This window comes from Schistocerca serialis, chromosome 10 (assembly GCF_023864345.2).
Source record: "Schistocerca serialis cubense isolate TAMUIC-IGC-003099 chromosome 10, iqSchSeri2.2, whole genome shotgun sequence".
Classification (NCBI taxonomy): Eukaryota; Metazoa; Arthropoda; class Insecta; order Orthoptera; family Acrididae; genus Schistocerca; species Schistocerca serialis.
Window position 1 is genome coordinate 223,396,464 of NC_064647.1, and position 17,233 is coordinate 223,413,696.

Consider the following 17,233-nt stretch of genomic DNA (forward strand, 5'->3'; position numbering starts at 1 on the left):
AACCCCCATTTCTTATTACATATTCGTGTACTACGTAAAGAAATATGAATGTTTTAGTTGGACCACTTTTTTCGCTTTGTGATAGAGCCGCTATAATAGTCACAAAAGTATAAGTACGTCGTATCACGTGACATTCCGCCAGTGCGGAAGGTATTTGCTTCGTGATACTTTACCCGTGTTAAAATGGACCATTTACCAACTGCGGAAAAGTGCGATATCGTGTTGATGAATGGCTATTGTGATCAAAATGCCCAACGGGCGTGTGCTATGTATGCTGCTCGGTATCCTGGACGACATCATCCAAGTGTCTGGACCGTTCTCCGGATAGTTAAGTTATTTAAGGACACAGGAAGTGTTCAGTCACATGTGAAACGTCAAACACGACCTGCAACAAATTATGATGCCCAAGTAGGTGTTTTAGCTGCAGTCACGGCTAATCCGCATATCAGTAACAGACAAATTGCGCGAGAATCGGGAATCTCAAAAACGACGGTGTTGAGAATGCTACATCAACATCGATTGCACCCGTACCATATTTCTATGCACCAGGAATTGCATGGCGACGACTTTGAACGACGTGTACAGTTCTGCCACTGGAACAAGAGAAATTACGGGACGAAGACAGATTTTTTGCACGCGTTCTATTTAGCGACGAAGCATCAGTCACCAACAGCGGTAACATCAACCAGCATACTTCTTCAATAAAATTCTTCAGGGTATCAGACCGCATCGTCATAATTTTAAAATGCGCCAACGTTTCGGCCAGCGTTGCAGCTAGCCTTCATCAGGGCCTTACGTTAACAATTTTAAAATGCGCCAACGTTTCGGCCAGCGTTGCAGCTAGCCTTCATCAGGGCCTTAAGTTAACTCAGTTAACGTAAGGCCCTGATGAAGGCTAGCTGCAACGCTGGCCGAAACGTTGGCGCATTTTAAAATTATGACGATGCGGTCTGATACCCTGAAGAATTTTATTGAAGAAGACAACGGCCGCGGAAACCTACGTTTACATCAACCAGCATAATTTGCACTATTGGGCAACGGAAAATACACGATGACTGCGACAAGTGGAACATGAGCGACCTTGGCGAGTTAACGTATGGTGCGGCATTATGGGAGGAAGGATAATTGGCCCCCATTTTATCGATGGCAATGTAAGTAGTGCAATGTATGCTGATTTCCTACGTACTGTTCTACCGATGTTACTACAAGATGTTTCACTGCATGACAGAATGGCGATGTACTTCCAACATGATGGATGTCCGGCATATAGGTCGCGTGCGGTTGAAGCGGTATTGAATACAAAATTTCATGACAGGTGGATTGGTCGTCGAAGCACCATACCATGGCCCGCACGTTCACCGGATCTGACGTCCCCAGATTTCTTTCTGCGGGGAAAGTTGAAGGATATTTGCTATCGTGATCCACCGACAACGCCTGACAACATGCGTCAGCGCATTGTCAATGCTTGTGCGAACATTACGGAAGGCGAACTGCTCGGTGTTGAGAGGAATGTCGTTACACGTATTGCCAAATGCATTGAGGTTGACGGACATCACTCTGAGCATTTATTGCATTCATGTGGTGTTTACAGGTAATCACTCTGTAACAGTATGCGTTCTCAGAAATGATAGGTTCACAAAGGTACATGTTCTCAGTTATCATAAGTTAACTTAAGATACATGTATCACATTGGAGCAACCGAAATAAAATATTAAAACGTAACTACGTTCTGTATTGTAATTTAAGAAACCTACCTGTTACCAACTGTCCGTCTAAAATTGTGTGCCGTATGCTTGTGACTATTACAGCGCCATCTATCACAAAGCGACAAGAGTGGTCCAACTAAAACATTCATATTTCTTTACGTACTACGCGAACATGTAATAAAAATGTGGGTTCCTATTTAAAAAAACGCAGCTGATATTCGTTTGACCTATGGCAGCGCCATCTAGCGGGCCAACCATAGCGCCATCTGGTTTCACCTTTCAAGCTAGACAAGTTTCGTTCTTTGTAGTTTTTTCGTTTGACGCTTATTTCGTGAGATATTTGGCCCGCTCACGGTCAATGGACCGCCATGTGTATCACCGTAGCTCATCACAAGGAAAGACCATTACTTAAAAAACAAAACACGACGGTTGTAGTCGCAGTCCAGTAAGCAGTTTTAATCTGTCAGGAAGTTTCAAATCCTCGCACACATTCCGCTGCAGAGTGAAAATTTGATCATGCATATTTTTGCGTTCTTGCATGCACTGTACATGATTTGGCGTGTTTGTTTTATTTGCTTGTAACGTTCAACCTCGCCGCTTGTGCGTCAACAGGCTGCCGCTGTTGAACGATCGCCTGCTGTCGTACCACGGGCAGTACCTCTCCTTCCGCGACGACTTCAGCGCGCAGTGTGAGAAGCAACAGCCAGAGGCGACACCAATGTTCGCTCTCGCCGACGCCCTCTATGGCTTCTACTACCACGTCTGGTTCAACGAAGCTCGAAGTTTCCTGCCGCTTTATGAAGTTCATTACTCATCGTTCAGCTATAGTGGAGTACCAAATGAACCTCCTATCGACATCAAAGGTAAGTTTGATTCTGGGATACACGCGCTTCACGTTTATGCACTGAAGGCTGTTGACTCTACTGTCATTCGAGGAATCAGGTACAAAAAACACCTGTAGATATTCACTTTTAGATCTTCCGTGATTTTCTACATCACGTAGGCTAATTGCGATAGTTGCTGGTATCCTTTCCATCTTCGATCTTTCGACTGGCTGGCAGCTTTCCATCTGGATTTGTCTCAAGCTAACACTTCATTTCGACGTGTTTTTGACTCCTGTACTCTACAGGATAAGGCAGGTAGGTTAGAAAATTTAAAAAGGGAAATGGATAGGTTAAAGTTAGATATAGTGGGAATTAGTGAAGTTCGGTGCCAGGAGGAACAAGACTTTTGGTCAGGTGAGTACAGGGTTATAAATACAGAATGAAATAGGGGTAATGCAGGAGTAGGTTTAATAATGAATAAAAAAGTAGGGGTGCGGGTAAGCTACTACAAACAGCATAGTGAGCTCATTATTATGGCCAAGAAAGACACGAAGCTCACGCCTACTGCAGTAGTACAAGTTTATATGCCAACTAGCTCTGCAGATGACGAAGAAATTGAAGAAATGTATGATGGAATCAAAGAAATTATTCAGATAGTGAAGGGAGACGAAAATGTAATAGTCATGGGTGACTGGAATCCGGTAGCAGGAAAAGGGAAAGAAGGAAACGTAGTAGGTGAATATGGATTCGGGCTAAGAAATGAAAGAGGAAGCCGCCTGGTAGAATTTTGCACAGAATACAACTTAATCATAGCTAACACTCGGTTCAAGAATCATGAAAGAAGGCTGTATACACGAAAGAAGCCTGGAGATACTAGAAGGTATCAGATAGATTATATAATGGTAAGACAGAGATTTGGGAACCAGGTTTTAAATTGTAAGACATTTCCAGGGGCAGATGTGGACTCTGACCACAATCTATTGGTTATGACCTGTAGATTAAAACATAAGAAACTGCAAAAAGGTGGGAAGTTAAGGAGATTGGACCTGGATAACCTGACTAAACCAGAGGCTTAACATTAACAATAAAAATCCATTAATCTGACGGAAATTATCATGTAAGAGTAAAATAGTTGTGGAATGTTTTCAAAGAGATAGTATCGACAGCAGTTGATAGATATAGGCCTATACCACATAAATTAATAAGTGATGGTACCGATCCCCAATGGTACACAAAACTGGTCAGATCGCTGTTGCAGTAGCAACGAATAAAGCATGCCAAATTTAAAAGAACGCAAAATCCCCAAGATTAGCCAAGTTCTACAGAAGTTCGAAATTTGGCGCGTACTTCAATGCGAGATGCTTTAAAAATTTCCACAACGAAATTCTGTCTCGAAATCTGGCACAAAACCCAAAGAGATTCTGGTCATACATAAAGCACACCAGTGGCAATACGCAATCAATACCTTCACTGCGGGATAACAACGGTGAAGTCACTGATGACAGTGCCACCAAAGCAGAGTTATTAATCACGGTTTTCCGAAATTCTTTCACCAAGGAAGACGAAGTAAATATTCCTGAATTACAATCAAGAACAACTGCCAAGATGAGAAACATAGTAGTAGATATCCTCGGTGTAACTAAGCAGCTTAAATCACTTAATAAAGGCAAGGCCTCCGGTCCAGATTGTATACCAGGCAGGTTCCTCTCAGAGTATGCTGATAAAATAGCTCCATATTTAGCAATTATATACAACCATTCGCTCACGGAAAGATCCGTACCTAAAGAGGGGAAAATTGCTCAAGTCACCCCAATACCCAAAAAGGGAAGTAGGAGTAATCAGCTGAATTACAGGACTATATCACAAACGTCGATTTTCAGTATTGTTTTGGAACATATACTGTATTCGAACATTATAAGGTACTTCGAAGAAAATGATTTATTGACATATAGTCAGCACGGATTCAGAATATATCGTTCTTGTGAAACACAACTAGCTCTTTGTACTCATGAAGTAATAAGTGCTATCGACAGGGGATGTCAAATTGATTCCATATTTTTAGATTTCCAGACACCGTTTCTCACAAGCGTCCTCTAACCAAACTGTGTGCCTATGGAGTATCGCCTTAGTTGTGCGACTGTATTCGTGATTTCCTGTCAGAAAGGTCACAGTTCGTAGTAATGGACGGAAAGTCATCGAGTAAAACGGAAGTAATATCAGGCGTTCCCCAAGGAAGTGTTATAGGCCCTCTATTGTTCCTGATCTCTATTAACGACATAGGAGACAATCTGAGTAGCCGTCTTAGATTGTTTGCAGATCATGGTGTCATTTAACCTCTTGTGAAGTCATCAGACGATCAAAACGACTTGCAAAACGATTTAGATAAGATATGTGTATGGTGTGAAAAGTGGCAATTGACCCTGAGTAAAGAAAAGTGTGAAGTAATTCATATGAATACTAAAAGAAATCAGCTAAATTTCGATTACGCGTTAAGTCACACAAATCTGAAGGCTGTAAATTCAACTAAATACCTAGGGATTACAACTACAAATAACCTAAATTGGAACGATCACATAGATCATATTGTGGGTACAGCAAACCAAAGACTGCGATTCATTGGCAGAACACTTAAAAGGTGCGCCAGGTCTACTAAAGGAGACTGCTTGGACTACGCTTAAATGTCAGTAGACCTACAGTAAATCTGAGAAATATCTGTGTGGATGTGTATTAACAAGTAAGGGTCGTTTTCAACGTTATGAACGAACTCTCATGTGGCTGCAGGGAGTTGAGAAGGAGGGCTCTGCCTACCGAAACACGGTGTACTAGGCCGCCTCAGTAATCAGTCTCGATTTATGATATAGTATATATAAAAATGGTTCAAATGGCTCTCAGCACTATGGGAGTTAACATCTGAAGTCATCAGTCCCCTAGAACTTAGAACTACTTAAACCTAACTAACCTGAGGACATCGCACACATCCATGCCCGAGGCACGGTTCGAACCTGCGACCGTAGCAGTCACGCGGTTCCAGACTGTAGCGTCTAGAATCGCTCGGCCACCCTGGCCAACCTGAGGGATGAGATTGCAAGTCAAATTTAAATAAATGGCCCTGTTAGTAATAAAAATAGAACCGGTCGGCCACAGCGGCCGGCTAGTATATTTAGCCCTGTGCAACCACGTACTAGAAAATACACTGAAGAGCCAAAGAAACTTGTCTAAGCATGTGTACTCAATTACAGAGGTATGTAAACAGGCAGAATACGGCGCTGTGGTCGGTGACGCCTATATAAGACAACAAGTGTCTGGCGCAGTTGTTAGATCGGTGGTATATCAAAATTTAAGTGAGTCTGAACGTAGTGTTATAGTCGGCGCACGAGAGACGGCTCACAGTGTCTCCGAGGTAGCGACGAACTATGGGTTTTACAGTATGACCATTTCACGAGTGTGACTTGAATATCAGGAATCCGGTAAAACATCAAATCTCCGACATCGCTGCTGCCGGAAAAAGATCCTGCTAGAACGGGACGAACGACGACTGAAGAGAATGTTTCAACGTGACAGAAGTGCAATCCTTTCGCAAATTTCTGCAGATTTCGATGCTAGACCATGAGCAAGTCTCAGCGTGCGAACCATTCATCATTGATATGGGCTTTCGGAGCTGAAGACCCACTCGTGTACCCTTGATGACTACGCGATACAAAGCTTTACTCCTAGCCTGGGACCGTCACCAACGATATTCGACTGTTGATGAGTGTAAACACGTTGCCTGGTTGGACGAGTCTCGTTTCAAATTGTATCGTGAGGATGCACGTGTACGGGCTTGGAGACAACCTCATGAATTCAAGCTAGTGTAGGCTTTGTAATGGTGTGGGGCGTGTGCAGTTGAAGTGATATGGGACCGACCCCTGATACGTTTAGATTCGACTCTGACATGTGACACGTACATTAGCATCCTGTCTGATCATCTGCATCCATTCATGTCCATTGTGCATTCCGACAGACTTGGGCAATTCCAGCAGGACAATACGACACCCCACATAACCCGAATTGCTACGCAGTGGCTCCAAGAACACTTTTCTGGGTTTAAACACTTCCGCTAGCCACCGAACTCCCAACACGTGAACATCATTGAGCATTTCTGGGAGCCGAGCGGTTCTAGGCGCTTCAGTCGGAGACCTTGCTGCTGCTACGGTCGCAGCTTCGAATCATGCCTCAGGCATGGATGTGTGTGACGTCCTTCGGTTAGTTAGGTTTAAGTAGTTCTAAGTTCTAAGGGACTGATGACCTCGGATGTTAAGTTCCGTAGTGCTCAGAGCCATTTGAACCAGCCAGCATTTCTGGGCTGATCAGAAGAGATTTTCATCCCCTCGTATTCTTACGGATTGAGGGACAGCCCTGCAGGATTCATGGTGTCAGTTCCTTCGAGCACTACTTCGGACATTAATCGAGTCCATGCAAATTCGTGCTGCGGCACTTCTTTGTTCTCGTGGGTGTGCTACACAATATTAGGCAGGTGCACCTGTTTATTTGGCTCTTCAGTGTAGCTTCTGACTGAAATAATATACGTACAAGCAATGTTAAAGTTGACGTATCTGACTTTCTTGCTATCAGAAAGGATTCCCTAATTCTTAAGTAATTCTCATATGCATGCGTGAATTTCAAAGTATGGGAAAATGTATACGGAAGCGCTCCCGTTAGAGAAACGTTTGGGTAACATGGTCTCTAGCTGGATGGAATTAATTGCACCGATATACAAAACTTATAACCATTTAAAGCTGATTGCACTGTGAATTATCTATCGTATACTTTCATAAATAAATCGTGCTGTCTACATAGGCTAATTTCCTTTAAATTTAATAATGGATTCTATACCGTAAATAAAACTTTTCGCTCTGCGGTCGTGTGTCAGTTCCAATAGTAAATTTCCTTACGTAAACTTGTTACGCAAAGAAAGTTAGATCCAGCGAAAACTACTATCTTCTGTTGTATCTGTTTGATACTGTATCACGATTACGTTAAAACTAACACAACCGATGTAATTTACCACCTTTACTGGCTTTCTTATATTTTTCTGTTGCGATCAAAAAAAGTAACTTTTTACACTTTTGTGTATCTTTCCGTTTAAGAGAACTTTTTGTAATAAACGAATTATTCGAATAGAACATCCGAAGTATCCTTATTATTTAATTTCCATTAAGAATAACAGTTTTCCTCTTCACAACTTGACGGTCGTAACTTCATTAATTTTTATGAGAACTTCATCGCAGTCAATTTATGTGGAAAATGTTGATTATCGCCGGCCGTTGTGGCTGTGCGGTTCTAGGCGCGTTAGTCTGGAACCGCGTGACCGCTACGGTCGCAGGTTCGAATCCTGCCTCGGGCATGGATGTGTGTGATGTCCTTAGGTTTCAGTAGTTCTAAGTTCTAGGGAACTGATGACCTCAGCTGTTAAGTCCCATAGTGCTCAGAGCCATTTGAACCATTTTTTTGGGGAGAAGAGGAGCTTGTGGCACAACTTAACTGGAAGAAGGGATCGGTTGGTAGGACATGTTGTGAGACATCGGGGGATGACCAATTTAGTATTGGAGGGAAGCGTGGAGGGTAAAAATCGTAGAGGGAGACCAAGAGATGAATACCCTAAACAGATTCTGAAGGATGTAGGTTGCAGTAGGTACTGGGAGATGAAGAAGCTTGCACAGGATAGAGTATCATGGAGAGCTGCATCAAACCAGTCTCTGGACTGAAGACCACAACAGCAACAACATTTGATTTTGACAGCTCTTATCAGTTCAAGAGTTTCTGCAAGCTTTTCTGTGATAGTATTTGAATATGAACGTGCACCAATTGTGCTTGTAATTTTCTTACCAGGTACAGGTTTTGAGGCCATTTATGAAACAAAGGATGTTGCTTATTATTACAAAACATGAATAATTAATTATGATTTATTCCAAACATTAAAAGACATGTTAATAATATTAGTATTGAAAGAGTACGAATTAATAAGTGCTGTAAATTTTAGAAGAGGAATGCAGCTTAATTAGAATTGATTGTTGAAACTAGCAGTTGCAGCTGTGAAGAATGGAGCAAAAATGGCGGTACAAAATTATAGCTCATAGTATGTGGACGATGAGTTTCCTTCTTTCTAGTGATTGAATAATTGCCCTTCATTATTTTAAGCATATTGACGCTTTAGTCTAAATTTATACACCCGTACTGTAATTGAAATTAATTCAAAAATGGTCACCTTTTCACTGTCAGCATAGAAAGTTACAGGATAGTAACAAAATACGACAAACAACAACTTAAACCCATGTGAAATGACAATTAAATCGAAACCCTTAGCTGCCGACAGGTGTTGTTGATGTACATCAATGGGGACAGCTGAAAATGTGCGACCTGACCAGGATTCGAACCCGTGATCTCCTGCTTACATGGCAGACGCTCTGTCCATCTGAGCCACCGAGGGCACAGGGGATAGTGCGACTGCAGGGACTTATCCCTTGCACGCTTCCTGTGAGACCCACAGTCCCAATAGTTCACAACCTACATTCATAGTGTTCCTAATAGGTATTTGCCCATTCACTCATTACTCGCGCCAGCCCAAGCTGACGAGTCCGGAAAGAGTTCGGGCAAAGTGTGCGCATTCGCGCAGAAGGAGGTCAGTGGCCGGGCAGCCTTTAACTGTATGAAGATGATATCTGTTCCCGAAAGAATAGATACCACTGAATGGGCAAATATCTACGAGGGTCACTCCAAAAGAAATGCACACTACTGGCCATTAAAATTGTTGCACCACGAAGATGACCTGCTACAGAAACGAAATTTAACCGACAGGAAGAAGATGCTGTGATATCCAAATGATTAGCTTTTCAGAGCATTCACACAAGTGCCGGTGGCGACACCTACAACGTGCTGACATGAGGAAAGTTTCCAACCGATTTCCCATACACAAACAGCAGTTGACCTGCGTTGCCTGGTGAAACGTTGCTGTGATGCCTCGTGTAAGGAGGAGAAATGCGTAGCATCACGTTTCCGACTTTGATAAAGGTCGGATTGTGGCCTATCGCGATTGCGGTTTATCGTATCGCGACATTGCTGCTCGCGTTGGTCGACATCCGATAACTGTTAGCAGAATATGGAATCAGTGGGTTCAGGAGGGTAATACGGAACGCCGTGCTGGATCCCAACTGCCTCGTATCACTAGCAGTCGAGATGGCGGACATCTTATCCCCATGGCTGTAACGGATCGTGCAGCCACGTCTCGATCCCTGAGTCAACAGATGAGAACAGAAGAGAACAACCATCTGCACGAACAGTTTGACGACGTTTGTAGGAGCACGGACTATCAGCTTGGAGACCGTGGCTGCAGTTACACTTGACGCTGCATCACAGACAGGAGCGCCTGCGATGGTGTACTCAACGACGGACATGGGCGCACGAATGGCAAAACGTCATTTTTTCGGATGAATCCAGGTTCTGTTTACAGCATCATGATGGTCGCATCCGTGTCTGGTGACATCTCGGTGAACGCACTTTGGAAGCGTGTATTCGTCATCGCCATACCGGCCTATCACCCGCCGTGATGGTATGGGGTGCCATTGGTTACACGTATCGGTCACCTCTTGTTCGCATTGACGGTACTTTGAACAGTGCGCGTTACATTTCAGATGTGTTACGACCTGTGGCTCTACTGCTCATTGGATCGATGCGAAACCCTACATTTCAGCGAGATAATGCACGACCGCATGTTGCAGGTCCTGTACTGGCCTTTCTGGATACAGAAAATGTTCGATTGCTGCCCTGGGCAGTACTTTCTCCAGACCTCTCACCAACTGAAAACGTCTGGTCAATGGTGGCCGAGCAACTGGCTCGTCACAATACGCCAGTCACTGCTCTTGATGAACTGTGGTATCGTGTTGAAGCTGCATCGGCAGCTGTACCTGTACACGTCATCCAAGCTCTGTTTGAGTGAATGGCCAGGCGTATCAAGGCCAGTATTACGGCCACAGGTGGTTGTTCTGGGTACTGATTTCTCATGATCTATGCAACGAAATTGCGTGAAAATGTAATCACATGTCAATTCGATGAACCCTCGGCCAAGCACTTAAATGTGAATTGCAGAGTAGTCATGTAGACGTAGTATACTTGTCCAATGAATACCCGTTTATCATCTGCATTTCTTCTTGGTGTAGCAATTTTAATTTCCAGTAGTGTAGGTTGTGGACAGTTGGAAACGTGGGACCCACAGGAAGCGTGCAAGGGATAAGTCCCTGCCCTCAGTGGCTCACATAGGTAGAGCGTCTGCCATGGAAGCAGGAGATCCCGGGTTCGAGTCCTGGTCAGGGCACACATTTTCAGCTGTCCACATTGATATATATCAACAACACCTGTCGGTAGCTAAGGGTTTATATTTAATTATCATTTCGTTCTAGAGAAGCTGCACAGTCATCAATGGTATCTGTTCTTTCGGGAACAGATACCATCTTCAACTTAAGGGTCTGAGAATATTGAAGAACACTTATTCACTTCACACCAGCTGGCAGCGTAACTGAGCAGATTAAGAATGACACACCGTGTTGAGATATTCATATATGGGATTGTTTGGTAGTGACATCCATAATACGATAACCGTTGGTGGTGGAAAGTTGTCCACATTTGTGGCAGATTCAGCGTACAACGACAACCACCACCCAGCTACTCTCATTGATCTTCCAGGCGAGGAGTGGCAGCTGGAGGACAAAAGCAACGCTATGCTGTCCGTGGACACTGGCTGCATGCAGCTGTTGGCCAACGCCCTGGACCACCCCACGTGCCCACTGGAAGACCTGCCTCCGGAAACCACTAAGCGGCGCGAGCAGTGCCGTGTGCAGCTGTGGCACGACCTGTCGCAGGGGTCGCCCCACGTACCCGTCACCAGCTACCTGGCCTACACGCAGAGGGCCAACGTCAACCTCTGCCTCTTCGCCTGGATGACTGTCAACTCGGTCAGCATTTGCCAGGACGTCCCCTTCAGTATGATTCAGTCTGTGCGCGATGCCCGCTGCGTTTTCGGTGGTCCTGACGACCAACCCTGCCCGCAGCTCAACGCATCCGACGCCGTCTGCTCTGTTTGCAGGGCTATTCTCCTGCTGAAGTGTCGCGATTTTGCTTCCACAAGTTATCTCGAGGCATGTCGCGCCCCAATGGACCACCGTGGTTGGTACTCATCAAACCGTGGATATTACATACAGGAGAAAGACAAGCCGACAAACAGAATACTGAGCTACAAAGACAATCTAAACAGTGGCACCTTGAAGTACAGGGATTTTAAAATCGAGGGCTTAGAACCTTTAGAAATAACGTTTGTAGCAGTGAATATTCTCTTCCGATTTTTGACTGCCGCAGTGTACGTGTACCTTCCCAATTTACGTAACTTGCCCGGAAAGATATTCTTGTCCTTTCAGATAACAGGTATGGTCCAGATCTTGTTTTCTGAGGTCTTGTATCGTATGGCCGGTGTCCCCGACTTATCTACGACGGTGCAGATTGATAGTGCACTAACTCTTCTGAACTGTATCTGGCTCAACTCATTCTGCTACCAAATGTACGCATGCGTTCGTCACCTCAGGCTTCCTAGCGACCTAGATCGTGCTGAAGCGAGGAAGGTATTCCGCCGTCAGCTGTTGTGTTCGCTAATACCCTGGAGTGTAGTACTGGTAGCAACCATTGCTCTGGAAAGAACGAGCGAATATTACCTGTTGCACAGTCGGGTAATATTCATCGTCGGAATTTCTCTGTCAGTAGCTTACAATATTGTTTGTCTTGGACTGGTGGGATACATGTACCGACGTACTCGTAATTCCATGCGGCAACTCAAAATTTATAGTAAAGAGACGTTTGGCTCAAAGAAACTAATTCTTTACATGTCAGCTAAGACTGTCACTTTAAGTGGCATAGGCACGATTGTTAGAATTGGCTTCCACCAGGCACAAGGCATAGCGCAGTACGTGTACTATGTCCACATTGCTACGATGGTACAGGGTCCACTGCTTTTCGTTTTATTCGTTTGCAACAATGCAACTCTCCCTCTGCTCAGGGAGAGACTACTAGCACGGTGGAACCCCGATGTCATCGGTCCAGGACAAGAATTGTGTTCATCTGCCGAGAGAAATCTGGCAAAGAGAGTCAATGTACCGGCCGCGGCGGCGGAATCCACGTTGTAATCTCCACGAGTATGTTTTTCCAAGGATTGTCTTCGTTGCGCTAAACTCTGTCATAAGTTATCAATGTAGAAGCTAGCTGGTTTGACAAAATTAGCTGTGATTCATGTAAAACCTCTTCCTTAGTTTATAATACGATCTTTATTTGTCCATTGACATTAAATAATTAATAAATAAAATTAAACCTATATGAAAATAAGATGTAAGTCTCTATTTCTTCTACCCAACATGTGAAAGATTTACACATGTATACCTTATTAACATGCACTCCACAAATTAAACAAGAAAAATTTTGTGATATTAGACTATGTCAAAGACGAAGATAGTACAAGAACTTAGTGTTAACAGCGAATTACTGTAACTGTCTCTCTATAAAGTGAAGACAACAGCATCTACTCTTCGTATACATTTGCAAGAACTTCGTCCTTTCCGCAGATTCTTACGAAGATTTCAACGCACGTCTATTTTTATCTTATGTTTAAAATTACATTGGGGCTTTGTACATAACTGATTTCCCAGTCATGGTTCATCTGATTTCTCTCACTCTATATGGAAAAACCTGAGATTCTCTCTTCGACTATCTATAAATTACCCTTTTCTGGCAGTTTTACGTGACTCTCGCCTTTGTCAGCGCTTCGTGTTTCTTAAAAATGTTGATTGACATAAAACTCCAACTTGATACGTAGTTATTCTTTGCGTGCCTACTTGCACTGATATGAAAAAAAAAATCATGGAATACCTTCTAACACCTTGTCGGACCTCCTTTTGCTCGATATAATGTAGGCACTCAACAAGTCGTTGGAAGTCCCTGCAGAAATACTGAGCCATACCGCCATAGCTTTGCCGATGACATTGTAATTCTGCCGGAGAGAGCAAAGGACCCGGAAGAGCAGTTGAACGGAATGAAGAATGTCTTGAAAGGAGGATATAAGATGAACATCAAGAAAAGAAAATCGAGGATAATGGAATGTAGTTGAATTAAATCAGGTGATGCTGATGGAATTGCATTAGGAAATAAGATACTTAAAGTAGTAGATGAGTTTTGCTATTTGGGGAGCAAAACAACTGATGCTGGTCGAAGTAGTGAGGATGTAAAACGTAGGCTGGCAATGGCAAGGAAAGCGTTTCTGAAGAAGAGAAATTTGTTAACATCGAATATAGGTCTAAGTGTCAGGAAGTCATTTCTGAAACTATTTGTATGGAGTGTAGCCATGTATGGAAGTGAAACATGGACGATAAATAGTTTGGACAAGAAGAGAATAGAAGCTTTCGAAATGTGGTGCTACAGAAGAATGCTGAAGATTAGGTGGGTAGATTACGTAACTAAAGCAGGTATTGAATAGAATTGGGGAGAAGAAAAATTTGTGGCACAGTTTGACTGGAAGAAGGGATTGGTTGATAGAACATGTTCTGAGGCATCAAGGGATCACCAGTTTAGTACTGGAGGGCAGAGTGGAGGGTAAAAATCGTAGAGGGAGACCAATAGATGAATACACTAAGCAGATTCAGAAGGATGTAGGTTGCAGTAGTTACTTGGAGATGAAGAAGGTTGCACAGGATAGAGTAGCATGGAGAGCTGCATCAAACCAGTTTCTGGACTGATGACCGACCGTCTCTATAACCATAATTGCGAAAGTATTTCCGCTGCAGGATTTTGTGCACGAACTGACCTTTCAATTATGTCCCACAAGTGTTCAATGGGATTTATACCGGGCGATCTGTGTGGCCAAGTCATAGGTTCGAATTGTTCAGAATGTACTTTAAACCAATCGCCAACAGTTGTGGCCCAGTGACACGTCGCCTCATTGTTTGGGGACATGAGGTCCAAGTACGGTTGTAAGTGGTCTCCAAGTAGCCGAACATGACCATTTCCAGTTAATGGTGAGTTCAGTTGCACCAGTGGACCCGGTCCATTCCATGTAAACATCATTTTGAGGCCACCACCCGCTTCCCTAGTGCCTTGTTGACAACTTGTGTCCATGGGTTCGTGAGATCTGTGCCGCATTGTAATCCTTCCATCAGCTCTTACCAACTGAAACCGGGACTCATCTGACCAGGCCACAGTTTTCTAGTCTAGGATCCAACTGATATACCCAAAATCCCAGGAGAAGCGTGCTATTACCAAAGGCACGTGGGTCGGCCGTCTACTGCCATAGCCCATTAACAGTTTTCGCCAGGCTATCGTAACGGGTCCATTTGTCGTAGATCTCACATTAATTTCTGAGGTTATGTCACGCAGTCCTGGTTGTGTGTTAGCAGTGACAACTCTACGCGATCGCCGCTGCTCTAGATCGTTAAGTGAAGACATTCGGCTTTCAAAGTCTGTTAATAACCGTCGTGCGCCCTAATCACGTCGGAAAACATACGAATTGCCTGAGTACAAATGATAGCACCGCCAGTACACTGCCCTTTTATACCTCGTGAATACGATACTACAGCCAAATGTATATGTGCATATTTCTACTGCATGACTTTTGTCACCTTTGTGTACTTACGTATTTTTCAATTTAATTTATTGATGTTATCTGAAAGGAGCAACGGCCTTGCTGCAGTGGATACACCGGTTCCCGTGAGATCACCGAAATTAAGAGCTGTTGGGCGTGGGCGGCACTTGGATGGGTGACCATCCGGCCGCCGTGCTCTGTTGCCATTTTTCGGGGTGCACTCAACCTCGTGATGCCAATTGAGGAGCTACTCGACCGAATAGTAGCGGCTTCGGTCAAGAATACCATCATAACGACCGGGAGAGCGGTGTCCTGACCCCACGCCCCTCCTATCCGCATCCTCCTTGGCGGATGACACGGCGGTCGGATGGTCCCGGTAGGCCACTCGTGGCCTGAAGACGGAGTGGTTTTTTTTTTTAATCTGAAAGAGGTGCATTTTACACATGTCTGAAGAAGTTGTACGTGTGGATGTTTTTCATTTTAACTGCTGAGTCCGGAGAAATTAATACCATTGCAGAATGAGAGGTACAGGGAAGCGGAGACAATTAGTCAGTAGTGTGTTGAGGAAGGTGTAGAAGCCTGACCTGCTTGAGCTGGTTAGTGGTTCGATTCGAAAAGCAGACGCACTTCATCCCTTCCTCTCTCATTTAAAAGTAAATTGTGTGAAACGTTTTTATGTTGTGTACGACATTCCAGCAACTTGGCAAGCGCCACTCTTATCTTTTGAAGAATCAAGATACGTCGGAAATATTAAAGAAAGAAAAATCTGCTGCTAATTTCAAGGCAGTGCTTGAAATAGCCTAGGAACAACCTTAAGATAAGAATGACAAAGAGGAATTTGAAATAAAACGGAAACTACGTTGATAATTTTATCAGTGTTTGAGATACGATAACTTGATGGAAAAACTGTTTGCTATAATTCAGTTTAAAGTCGTATATCGAATATATAGCATCCTAGCATCAAAACGTTTTTCTAAGAAAGAGAGGGATACTTACCTTGCACACTCAACACACACTGGGTCATCATACACACTGACACATCACAGGGACGGTTGGGGTTATTATGACAGAAAATGCCGCCAATTATGGATGTGGAGAATGGCGTTGGGTGGGCCATTGAATGATCTGCAGGAGATGATAAGTCAGTAGCATGCAAAGACCATGCTATATCGAATCATATGACAGTCCGTCAGCCAACGACTAAAGATTACGAGAGTAACCCCAAAAGTAAGGTCTCCTATTTTTTACATAGACCTGTTTATTTCTACAATGGTTTACATCCGTTCACCGCTTGAACATTTCTGTCGAAGCTTTTTTGTAGACGCTGTTCAGAAAGTTATGGACCTCTTCTTTCACCTCGTCGTCGGAGCTGAATCGCTGGGACCACATTTAATGCAGAAAGGTACTGTGAGACTCTGAAAAAAACTCAAACGGGCAATTCAGAACCGGAGAAGAGGAATGTTGAGCAAGGGTGTACACATTTTCTATGACTACGCCCTCCCACACATCACTCGGCAAACCCTTGCTCTCCTGCAACAGTTTCAGTGAAACATAATCACCCACCCACCCTTTAGTCCTGACTTGGCGCCCAGTGACTATCACCTGTACCCTAGGTTAAACGAATATTTGGCCGTAAAGCCATTCAACTCCGACGACAAGGTGAAAGAACAGGTTCATAACTTTCTGAATAGGATGGCGGCGAGCTGGTATGACATGGGCATACAAAAACTGCCACAGCGTCTAAAAAAATGCATCGACAGGAATGGTGATTATGTCTAAAAATAGCTAAATGGTCAAGCTGTAAGCAGATGTCATTCCTCGACCTGTCGGGAAGAAAACAATCATTGAGCTCAGAGCATACATAAAAAAGTCACCCCCTGTAAGAGAGTGTCAAGCGATAGAAGAGTACCGTAGTACTCGCTGCGTATGTCAACAAAATGTGTTCTTAGTAACAAAATAATTTATACCACAACACCACACATAGGTGACACATGTATCATCTATGTTTTGATAGCCATAGAAATCAAACTACACAGCTAAAAAGAAAAAAAATTATTACT

The 17,233-nt window shown here is 43.7% G+C and overlaps 1 protein-coding gene across 16 annotated transcripts in view; it reads left to right on the forward strand.

The window, feature by feature from the left end:
- LOC126424792 (uncharacterized) overlaps positions 1–17,233 on the forward strand; it is a 322,429-nt gene that overhangs the window by 192,928 nt on the left and 112,268 nt on the right. For 2 of the 16 annotated variants that reach the window (XM_050087567.1, XM_050087569.1), the window contains exons 6-7: positions 2,319–2,569; positions 11,246–12,860. The exons of 5 other annotated variants lie outside the window; for them this stretch is intronic. In XM_050087567.1, the coding sequence (XP_049943524.1) occupies positions 2,319–2,569; positions 11,246–12,732 (1,738 nt within the window). In that variant the 3' untranslated portion in view covers positions 12,733–12,860. Of the gene's footprint in view, positions 1–2,318; positions 2,570–11,245; positions 12,861–17,233 lie in introns of those variants that run through there. 9 more of the 16 variants (XM_050087566.1, XM_050087582.1, XM_050087573.1 and 6 more) reach the window with 8 other exon arrangements.